General features: G+C 37.0%; 1 protein-coding gene across 2 annotated transcripts in view; it reads left to right on the forward strand.

The window, feature by feature from the left end:
- Window positions 1-12,256, forward strand: part of LOC107716022 (glutamate receptor ionotropic, delta-1-like) — a 266,859-nt gene that overhangs the window by 226,699 nt on the left and 27,904 nt on the right. For both annotated transcript variants that reach the window (XM_016522333.1, XM_016522334.1), the window contains exons 7-8: window positions 4,660-4,821; window positions 4,941-5,060. In XM_016522333.1, coding sequence (XP_016377819.1) covers window positions 4,660-4,821; window positions 4,941-5,060 — 282 coding nt within the window. The remainder of the gene's footprint in view (window positions 1-4,659; window positions 4,822-4,940; window positions 5,061-12,256) is intronic.

Consider the following 12,256-nt stretch of genomic DNA (forward strand, 5'->3'; position numbering starts at 1 on the left):
GAAATCGCAATTCTGTGGCCTTTTGCTAAATGTTATTTTGTATTCATAGCACATTTAAGATACACGGCAGCTGCTTTCCTGCAGCAAGAGTTCATTGCACTGTGAGATTTACTCCAATAGTTCAAGTGTGAATTTATCTTTAATTGTCTTTTCATTACAGCTTTGCATTTGCAGTTTGAAGTATCTGCAAGGCTGCATAATGACTGCAGTAACTGTCAAGTTTATTTTCTTTGTTGTATCACTTAATTTCTCTAGAATCTTAATTCAAAACAAGGTTACGCACAACTGATCCAGATTAGCTGCCTGTGCCCTGATGCTTTTATCCGTTAACAAATTACACTGTAATTGTGAAAACAGTCCCCTCCCTTACACAACATTTAAACACTGTATCTGTTTCTGGCTCTATGAAAACCTTGTTTGGGTCTTAGAATCCGTTTTCCCTCTTCTAGAGCAGATGGCAAATCCATGCGTCTTTTCTCTGGGGCTCACTGTCTCAATAATTCATGAAGAAAGAGGGTTACTTACCAGCTAATGCCAAAGCAGCACCACAAAACAACAAATGAGTTCTTTACAGAAAGGATGAGAAGATATGCAAGATGTTAGGAGCCGCAGGGATGCCTCTCGTTCCTCCACTGGTGCAAAGTATACAGTGCAAGTTGAAGAGAGTAAGAGATTGAATCTGTGCTGTGGCAGATTGGCTGTTTTAATTAACTCAAGAGGTTGCGGCATTGTGATTCTGAGCCCTCGGGCCATGGGTCTCCATGCACCATGCTGACAGTTCACGCAATGCTGAATAAAAGCTCTGTGGGTGGCGTGCTTTTATCCGTCTAATTGATGTCCTAATTTTGTTTTTTTGTTTTATTCATTTAGATTTAAAGCTTGTGTCATCAAAATTGTTACATACTCAAAATGTTTACAACTAGACGTTTAGTAACATATGGACTGGCTGCAGGAGAATAATCAAAAAGCCCATGAGAAAATGGGCTGATTTAAAATCATATACTTTTGTGTGCCTGTGTCTTTGCCTGTGCCAGCTGAGCAACTGACATTGAGATAAGTGTGAATGCTAACAGATAGCTTTCTTATAGACCTCTTAGTGGCCTAAATTGAAAGCACATCCTGATCACTCTGGTATCAGCAGTTCTCACTGAGGAACACGCTGATTTTAAAACAAGTCATTCTTGTGTTATAATCATTTCATCTAGCTCACAGTCACACAGAAGCACACAGGGAAGTAAAGCCACCCATTCATTTTATTTGTTACTAGTAACTGTGTGAGTCTTTGTTTTACACAGGCTAAAACAGATAGCATATTTTGTCTCACTTGTGGGCGGAAAAGGCTTTGACTCATAAATCCAAGTCTTGCAAGGCTTTCAAAGCCTTGAATCCATGTCAAGGATATGTCTGACTAATTGGACATCTGGCAGAGCATTCTGAAAGCACTTCACTACTTAGGGGACGAATGAGGAGCCTCAGAGGTCAAAATTATGTGATCTTATGTCACGGGCACATTAGCATTTTCTGCATTCACATAACTCTTACATGAGCAGATCATGCCTCGGCTGTAAACCCAGACGACCATGACCACAGTTTGAGAAAGGTTGTTGATAGGGTTGCAACTTCAGCAGAGCAAATAAGGAATGCTCTCCATTTCTTTATACCACATTTGGCACTTAAGATTTCAGTAAACTATTGGTGGCAAGCTGACCATGTAGTAAACTGAAATGAAACACAGTCACAGCTTTATGCCTGTAGCTATGTCTGTGTATAGTTCTGCTTGACTGAATTAAGTGCTAAAAATGCTTTAGAGATGCAATTGCTTTGATTTTGGCTTACAACTTCATTCCATCTGTTGAAAAACTAAACCATTTTTAAAATGTGTCACGTCATTACATATATATCAGTTTATCTTCTTTCTACACATTTTAACACTTACATTTACATTTAGACATTTAGCAGACGCTTTTATCCAAAGCGACTTACAAATGAGGACAATAGAAGCAATCAAAATCAACAAAAGAGCAATGATATGAAAGTGCTATAACAAGTCTCAGTTAGCTTAATGCAGTACACGTAGCAAGGTTTTTTTTTAAATCATATAATAAATAAAAAGAAAACAGATAGAATAGAAAAAGAATAGAGCAAGCTAGTGTTAGAGGCCTTTTTTTAACTTAAGAGAAAACAACCAGACTGTAAATAAATATCTCAACATGAACATAGTTAAAGTTTTAACTGCTTTGTATTTAGACAACTTCATTATGCAGACTAAGATTTTTTGACGTAATTAGCATTATTGTGCGAGTACAAAAACAGGGTAACACTTTAGTTTTGGAGACCAATTCTCACTATTAACTAAGAGCATATTAGCATGCATATTGCTAGCATATTGGCTGTTTATTAGTACTTATAAAGCACATATTAATGCCTTATTCTGCATTACCATATTTTAGATCCCTTAATCCTACCCCATACCTTACCACTTATTAATAAGCAGCAAATTAGGAGTTTGAGGCAAAAGTTGTAGTTTCTTGTTACTAAATATTGAGAATTGGTCCCCAATTTGGTTGGTCCCCAATTAAAAAAGAAGTCATAGCTTTACCCAGATTCACAAAACAAGTGAAAATTAGTTTAAACCACAAATGATAATACAGAGGCCAAAATTATTTAAAATAATCATGAAAAAAGGAATTGTGATTTATCCAAGTGAAACGGCTTCTTGAACGAGAAAAAAAATATAGAAAAAAATATACAAAACTTGATTTTGTCCTTTATTTTTCACCATTGACATATAAAGTCAACTCATTTCACATCCATCATTACCAGTTTGATTTCTATTCCAATCTCTTATCTTTTGTCACTTGAAACTGAATAAAATGCAATAAATACTAGAGCATCCTTAGTTGTTTGGGTGCAAGATGCATGTCATATTTCAAATTGAATGCAGTTATTTCCCTTAAATACAGAATGATTCTGTATTATCTTGGCCGGTTGTCAACCGTAGCAGGGATGCAAACTAGATGAAAGGATAGAAGGCAGATAAATTCATCCCTGTTTGCCTTCCTTCTTCTGCTTGAAAAGGGTAAAGGGTTTGGAAAAAAAGGGTTTGTTTCATTGCTCTTGTGTGCAGTCTTTCTTGACTCCAGCAGGAGTGAAGAGGTCTCATCTTTCTGGTAGACAGCTATTAAAGAGAGTGGATGAAGATGTAATCTTCATTGTAAAATGACGTTTTTTGTCCCTCCCAGCATCCCTCACTTACATTCTTTCCTCTCTCAGTCACACCTTCATTCTCTCTCTCTCTCTCCACATTGAAGTGTGTTGTTTTGTCAGGATCACATGTCTGAGGGGACATTGAGTTTTGCCGTGCGGCCCCCAGACTCTCGTCTCCTTGACGATAACAGCGCTGTCGTTCAGGGTGTCTTTTCTCTCTCCAGGTGTCTCTCAGCACGACAGCTGCTCTCTGCAGGAGCAGAGTCATGCAAAAATCTCCTGCAGCGCTCTTTCTTTTCCTCTTGCTCTCTGTCTCAAAGGGAGTCAGCAGACACGTTCACACACTCAATCTGTCTTTCACAAAGTTAGAGAACAATTTTAGTACGTGGCTTGGCCGTTCAGCCCTATTAAGCTACTTTTTAAAAATATTTTAGGCTTGGGCCGCCTACGCACTTGGAGAAACTGACAGAACATTTGACAGACAATGCACAAGATTGGTTTTGATTTTGGTTTTGTGAAAAGAGACATTTTAATTTGCAATCAAGTAGTTATCCGAAATGGATTTCCAAAAGTACAACAAGACCTTTCATTAGTCAGTGGATGCTTGTACTTTTGGTTTCATGATGAAGTGTCACTTTCAGAACCCCATTGTAATGCACCATTTACATCAAAGTCAAAGGATTTGCATTGTTCTCTGACATAAACTCTAGCATAGATGCCTTTATTAGGGATTAAATGTGTTGACATGTACAACAAAACACTGATAACTATCATAAAAACTTGACAAAACCAAGAAAAACATACTTATATTATTCTTTGAAATTGTATTTGTCTGTTTTTTTGTCAATTACTAAATGGATATCCACACAAGACATAAGAGCAATAAGCTGTAATGTAAAAAATGTACCAATTGGATTGTGCTTAAACCTTTTATGATCTTTAGAAATACTAATAGAATACAGGGAATGTTCACTGCAAAATTTAACTGCTGTCATTTAACTGCTATCATTTACTCACCCTTATGTTGTTCCAAACCTGTATCACTCTTCTGTAATCTCAATCTTTTGCAGAACTCAAAAGGAGAACATTTTATTACAATTTTCTATGATTGGATCAGGTCCGAAAATTTAACAACTGCATAGTAAAATTTATTTGTGCTTTCCTTCGTACCATCCAGTACTTCATACTCCAGTCCAGTAGGTGGTGGAAGTTCACCCTTTACGTTGGTATGCAATTAAAACACCAGAAGAAGTAGGTTAACATCTTTGCCACCTACTGGACTGGAGTCTAAAGAAAGTCATACATTAGTGTGAGTAAATGATGAAACCATTTTCATTTTTGGGAGAACTATCCCTTTAAGATGGTTACATGACCTTATACATTGTCAGGTTTTTAAGTGTAAGAATTGCATGTGAAGTAATCGCAACATTTGTTTGGTGTATATGTCTCTAGGTGTCTAGCCTGTACCTGTACGACAGTGTGCTGATGTTGGCCAATGCCTTCTACCGGAAGTTAGAGGACAGGAAGTGGCATAGCATGGCCAGTCTGAACTGCATGAGGAAGTCAACCAAGCCCTGGAATGGAGGCTGGTCCATGCTAGACACAATCCAAAAGGTCTAAAGTCACTTTGATCTTTAGTTCAGCCCACTAACATTCAGTAGTGTTCAATAAAACTGGTCTGGTTTGAATGATGTATTTCTTTCTGAACAGAAGTTTTATTTGACATTCTTTAGGGGCGGATTTCTGGGCTCACTGGTTTAATGGACTTTCGAAGCAATGGAGCGAACTCTCATGTCCAGTTTGAGATCCTGGGGACCAGTTACAGTGAGACGTTTGGAAAAGATGTAAAGCGGGTGAGTGGAAATGTTGTAGAAGAGCGAGTGGAAGTTACTTCACCAATAAATAACAAAATGACATAAGTTCAGATTAATTTAACAGCATGATCTGCCATGTTGTATCGCAATGATTTTCCAGTGCTTTCTCATCTTGGTTGTCATCTGTTCAAAAATGGTATGCATGTGTTTTATACTAATAAATGGGACATTTGAGGTATAAAGTAAGTGCACAGTTAAATTAACATATAATCGCCACTGGTGAGATAATTTGCACAATATGGTATGCCGAATACTGACATTTAGTGTCTCAGTTTCTTGCTCGGTTTAGGTTTAATTCTGGAAACATTTTTTTGAACCAGTTACTTGGTATTTGGATTTGTTTTTCATAATGTACACCGCTATTTGTTATTATTTGTGAATGGTTTACAAATGAGCTTTTTGCCTACATAATTATGCAGTTATGTCATCAAAAGGGGCTTAGGTAACCCACCAAAATCCTGACCTATACATTGTGATTAAAAAAAATTAATAAGAAGGCTAATTCTTTCTCATAGAGGTCACATGTGGCTGGGAAAAAGCAGAGCCCATTTCTGTATTCTGGGAGCATTAGCTACTCCAAAAAATAGACAGAAATCATGACGCACAACTAAAAATATCTGAAAGGAGAAGATAAGTGGACTGAAAGTGAGGTGAGCGAGATAGATGGACAGAGAGTACAAGCAACTGAATGATGGATCCTGCTGTGTTTTGAAATTGGAGACACTGACATGAAACATGGCCAAGATACTTTTAACACACACATACAAATAACTCAGAGATCATTAGATCTAACAACAACACACAAACATCAACACACGTAGTCAAACATATCCATCAGAGCTGATGAATCTATCGCTTCTGTCTCTCTCTGTCTCTAGTTCTCTTTCATCTCTTCATCTGATGCACAAACACTCATACGCACATGCTTGCAGGGCAGTGGAAGTGCTTTGCGACATGGCTGTGGTCATTAGCAGGGCTGCCGGGTCTATCACACGCCAAACAATCTCAATCTTCTAGCCTGAATATTAGTGAGTGTGTGAGTTGAACATGACCATTCCCTCAGGCAAGAAACACAGAAAGCTAATGACTACACACACACATACACACAATAGCACCCCTGCTGTCCAATACACTAACAGCTAATAAACACACACACGCATTCTGCTGTCTGTCAGCATGAATATATGAGCCTTCTTCCACTCTGATCTCTTCTTAAAATGATGTCTCCTCCTCAAGGCTCTCTAAAGCCCACATAGAGGCACTCTGCATGTCACAGACTCTCTTCCTGCGGTTTCATCTTTCCACTCTTTCCTCTCCCTGCCACTTTCTTTCTTTCAGAATATGCCGTTTAATTGTGAAAGGTGTTACATTCTGCATTAAATTAATTTATTTTTATTTTATTTTATAAGGGGAGCAATATATGTGTTCAAATGTTCAATGTTCAAATATGTATTTTTTTATCAGATAAAGTGTTAATAAAATAATAATAAAATTAGTAATTAAATTAGTGAGAAAAAAAATCTATGTATTTAATTCATGTAATTTTTTTTTCGGAAGCAGCTCACACATTTTTATTGTTAGTCCTTTTATTTATAGTATTTTTATATTGTAAATATATATTTACTTTAAATATGTAAATATATACATTTTAATATATTTATTTAAATATATATATTAACATGGAGTATGCGTAATATGGGTGTGGGCATTTTTTTCACAACAGTAACGCATATTGACACACACACACAGACACACACACACACACACACACACATATATATATATATATACTCACACAAATGAGCAATCAATATGAACTGAGCTATTCAGACGCACCCAGAAGTTGGCCTGACAACCTAACGATTGCTATAGAGCAAGAAAATGTGTCTAGTATACTGGATGTTTGGAATGAGGAGGTTATTTTTCAGCCAGACGTCGAGAGGAATCTACCTTCATAATGAAGACGGAGAAGTTATTTTCTCTCTCTCTCTCATTCTCACCAATTCCATCTGTGTCATTCCCCATCTCCCTCGCTCACTTTCTTTTAATCTTCTCTTTTCATTAAATTGTCTGTTCTCATGTGGTGTAATCCAGATTGGGAAACCGAGCATCTTTACAAGATGGATCTGTTCCCAGTCCTGCTCAGAGTGGTTCAGCCCAACACCCTCATGTGGGGAGCAGGTGCTGTGAAGAGAAAGTCCTGAAAGGTTGATGATCTTGACAAGCCTCTCAGTTGATTATTGAATTAATAATAGTAATAGTTTTGCGATGTAATATTGGCAGCAGTGTTAGATGGATCAGTCCTGATGCATTAACACACTAGGTTAATTTAACAACTTAATGATCTTAATAAACAAGAAAGTGAAAGGAGGGAGAGAGGGACAAAAGGGACTGCAAATCAGACTAAGCAGGCGTTGTCATTTTGTCCTGCACATGCTTGTAAAAAATAAGGCAAAGTGACAAGCTACACACATGATCTCAGCTGGTTTTTAATGGTATTGCAGTGACATTAGGCAGTGACATTGTGTTTGAGTCTGTCCAAGTCAACGTGGTGACCTCTGCACAATTGCCTGAGCAGTTCCCATGACAATGGGTTGACCAAGGGTTGCAGGTGAATCTGGGAGGGGGAAAAAAGAGCCTTAATCAGCCTCTGTCCACCCCTGTGAGCATCTGCTGAAAAGAAGCATATAGCTGACCTCATGGGTCTCAAAGGTCACACATGTCTTAGTATGAGAAAAAAGCAGGGCAAAACCTGAAATGTTCTTTATTTTTCTAACACATATACACAGTATATGCATTATGTTTCTCTCTGTTCAAACTCTGCCTGCTCAATTTCCTTCCTACCAGTGTGTTTTATTTTTTTATTATTTAGAAAAAAAACTTTTTATATTGTTCAGTCTGTTCATCATTCACTGACTGAAGTACGGCCTCAAAATATCATATTCAAAAGCTTGAGCTATAATGTCCATACTACACTAGTCATAACACTTGTACTGCAGAAATGAAAACTTTATGAAACTTTATGAAAACTTTAATAATAGATTCAAACGTTATGTTATGTGTGTATATATATATATATATATATATATATATCCTTCCTGCCGTAATGAAATCCATTTCAGGTATAATACTTCCTGACTGCTGATTAGTTCTCAAGAAAATAAGTGGACTGCTCACACACAGGACAAAATCAGTGGAATTTAATCACACGCTTCTTTACACATATTTTTACATTATCAGATTTTTTTTTAAGGAATTGTAAAATTGCATTTTATTTAGGCATCTCCTTTGAGGCTAGTACTTTTAAAGATATTTTTTTAAAGAAGTCTCTTACCAAGGCTGCATTTAAAAAAGTGCTATTGTGAAATATCATTACATTTTATAATAACTGTTTTCTGTTTTCTATAAAATTAATATGTTATATAATTAATGTTATTAACATTAAGCTTTTTTTTCTTGTGGAATACACCTAAATATTTGTTACAGATCCACTTTGACACTGTACTAAATAAAAATCAAAACTCTTTTATGATTTTTTTTAATATATAACATTCTGCTTAAAAATCCTAATACTTGTGATTACAATTGTAGATTAAATTGGACTATAATTTGTTTTTCAGATAATTAGGCCTGCTTTGTAATAGTAACATAGTTTGTTCATAACCTATACTGCCAAAAAGCTGCCAATGTAGTCTGTTTACAATCTGAAATGTTTAAATTGTTACAATTCTAAAAAAAATAATATATCCATCATAATCTGTTTAAATTGGCTCAGTGAGTTGCATAAAGAGCAGCACAGTTGTGACAGATATTTTTTTTTCTGTGTATTTTGATAGTGTGATGATGCAGAGATGAGGTGAATTTATCACTCATGAGAGTGAGAGTCTCATTTGATTTGATGAATGATAGTGAGTTTCTCTCACAGACTCAATAAAGAAGCCAAAAGACATCTCTCTTACCAATCACAGAAACAGCAGCTTACAGAATCATACAAAGGCAACAGCCCTCACGATACGGGAAGAAATTTAAGCTTCATCTTTGCACCTAAAAAAAAGGTTCTCTCTCCCCGTTGCTCTGCACGACTCTTGTCTCTCATACTGTTTCCTACTGTACACTATTGTTTGTGTGTAATCCTCTCTCCCCGGCTCTTTGTTCCTCTGCATCTTTCCCCCATGTGCTCTCAAGTGGAGACGTCAGCTCTCCAAATCACAAACAACAAAACCTGTAAACTTCTGGCTCACGGACCTTTAGTCTTGACAAAATGTTTATTTGTCTTTACAGGCGGGATTCGGGTTGGCTTGTAGCACAAATATTACAAACAAGAGATGAGATAACGAGAGGCTAGGAAACGGCACAACCAGCTCAAGGGTCGGGCAATACAATGCTACCAACACAACACTCAGTAAAGACAAATGACAGTCAGAGATGTATTATGTAAATGCTGAAAAAGGGACTACTGAAGCCCTATTTTCAGCTTGACGTCTGTGAACAGGAAGCTTCATTTATATTGAAGTATCGCTACTGTTGTGAGAGGTTTTGTAACTGTTAATGGGCTTCCTGTCAAAGTAAATACTGGGCACTGTGACAATACACATTGCTGCTCTGCTTTGTTTACCAAAAAATGACAGTCCCTTTGTTTTCTCACCTTCATGTCATTCCAATGTAACCCAGAATTATTCTAAATTTTTTCTTGAAGAAAGCATGTCATACAGGTTTTGAACAATATGAGGGTGAGTAAATGATGACAGAAAGTTCATTTTAGGGTGAACTGTCCCTTTAAGAGACACATGACACTGAAGTGTTGTCTGTGAGATTCTACATACACTTTCACAGACACACTTGCAGATGATGGAGATCTCTTTTGTGCTGTAGGAATAGAGCTGTCTTTCAAGTGTTCGCTGATCTCCAGTGGACAAGCCACATTGCTCTCATCTCTGTCAACACACATCCACATGATTAACTATTTAACAGCACAGGCAAAAGCTAAAAGAGACATTTTTGAAGGAAACGTACAGGAAATAAAGAAAAAATCCTGTTAGCCTCACCTGGGAAAACAGGGTAGAAAAAAGAGGAATTCTTTCAGTTTACTGAAGTGTGTATGGCAGAACAGTTCTCAATTTACAGCTCTCTGGAAGCAACTGAACAACTACATTTCTGATTCAACTTCAGTCCAAAGTAAGACTATAACACAGTTGATTAAATCACACTATTCACAAATCAATTTAAACACAGTATGGCAAAATATCTTCAATGTAAAAAACACAGAAATCCCTGGCAATCCCATGCCGTGGAGCCAAATTGGCAGAGACCAGTGAGACCAGCTGTACGAATCGGATGGGACTAGTTTTCTAAACTACGTTTGACTTTCAGTTCTTATCACCTGATGTCTGCGATTTCATGTACCAGTTCAGACTGGACTAACATCTCTGTGTTTATTACAGAGGTGGGTGTGTTTTCTAGACGTGTTGTGGTTGCGTGCATCACATATGACGTATATGACTTTTAATGAAATGTGTATTAATATAATTTAAATGTATTATGATAAATAAACTTCACCTGAGTTTATATTAGTGGTTGCTTATAATAAAACCCACAGAAGTGAGCAGAAAAATCTAGACAAGTATCTTACCTGACACTTATGTTTCCGCGATTTGGCTCTCCTTAATAGTTTTATTATTTTATTTTATACCATATTGAAAGTTGCATCATGCGGAAGATTGGTGTGCAAACGGTGACTTACTTGTAAGGTTGGCCAAAAACGCATGAGGAGAAGCGTTGGGATAATACAATATCAGCAATCACGGACATTTGCATTCAGACGGGATTAGATTTCTCAGAGGACTGTTGAGTTAGCCGAAAATGTTGGTAATTTGCTCTGGAATTTTTACAGAGGTTGTGTGAGAAAAACACAGACTTGGCAGATTCGCACAGGATTGAAATCGCAAAGTATGTCTATGAAACGCAAATTTCTCGTCCAAATAGGGCTTTTGATACTGCTTTTACACAACAGTTCAATAAACAAGAAGTTAATATTAATTTACTTACATTTTAGACACAATATCAGCAGTGACTGTCTTTTTTTGCTCAGACAATGAAAAAAGATCCAAACGAAGTGGAATCGCTGTTGTGCGTTTCCTGGTAACACACGGTAGTGATGTTTTATTCCTGAATGGATCAAGGTTCAATTACTCCCTCATAGAGACATTTTTTTTGCATCCGAAAACGCATATTCTTTCAGTAGGTACATCTTTTGAATAAGTATTTACTTTGCAACCATTAAAAGAAAAAGTTTGAAAGGTATATATAGCATGTATGTAGCAGTGGCGAGCGGTGACTTTTTTAACCGGGTATGCTGAGTGATAACGTTAAGCCCCCCCTCCCCCCTCCTCATCAAAGAGGAAAACACCGTGGCAGGTGTCGATTTAAAAGTATGCACATTCCTACTTTATTTGTAAAGGAAATTCATCCCCAATCCTTCTGTTTCAGGTAGTTATTCAAATGCTAGAAAACAGCTGTTTTTCCGAGTAAAACCCGCCAAATAAGGTAGTTACTTTATGATACATAATATTCAGAGGGTGGGGAGATGGGGGAGATGGGGGATTCCCCCGCACTATATCTCTCTGCATCGACTGAATGAGTTTTATTGATTTATTTAGGCTATTTATTCATTCATTCGTTTTTATTCCCAGTGAATAGGAGTTAAAACTCCCACCCGGGTGACACTACTCCAATAATAGACCATGCAAAATACGGGGGAAAAAAAAACATTTTTAATTAAATAAATAAACAAAATAATTATAATAATAATATATTTAAAATATTGCCAAGTAACATGGCAAACAACAATAAAATCAGAAAAGTACTTTAATTGTAAGCTACACAAGTATACGGAAACTATACAGTTATGATGTTTTTTTTTCATATGATTTAGTCGAGTTTCGGCAATCGAGATCTGACAGCAACAGCACATTTTTCCGCTTGGGCGAGCACTTTGCTGACAGTTTACCTCGCGCATGAAATCTCCCGCAGACCAGCAAATCACTGAGAACGCGCTATAATCCTGAAGGGTCGCCAAGTAAGACATGTTCCTGGATCAACATCTTTTGTTGATTCTGGATCAACATTACTGTCCAAAAATACAGACTTAACCCAATCCCTACCCCTAAACCTAACCT

Source organism: Sinocyclocheilus rhinocerous, unplaced genomic scaffold (assembly GCF_001515625.1).
Source record: "Sinocyclocheilus rhinocerous isolate Xijiao unplaced genomic scaffold, SAMN03320098_v1.1 scaffold749, whole genome shotgun sequence".
Lineage (NCBI taxonomy): Eukaryota > Metazoa > Chordata > Actinopteri > Cypriniformes > Cyprinidae > Sinocyclocheilus > Sinocyclocheilus rhinocerous.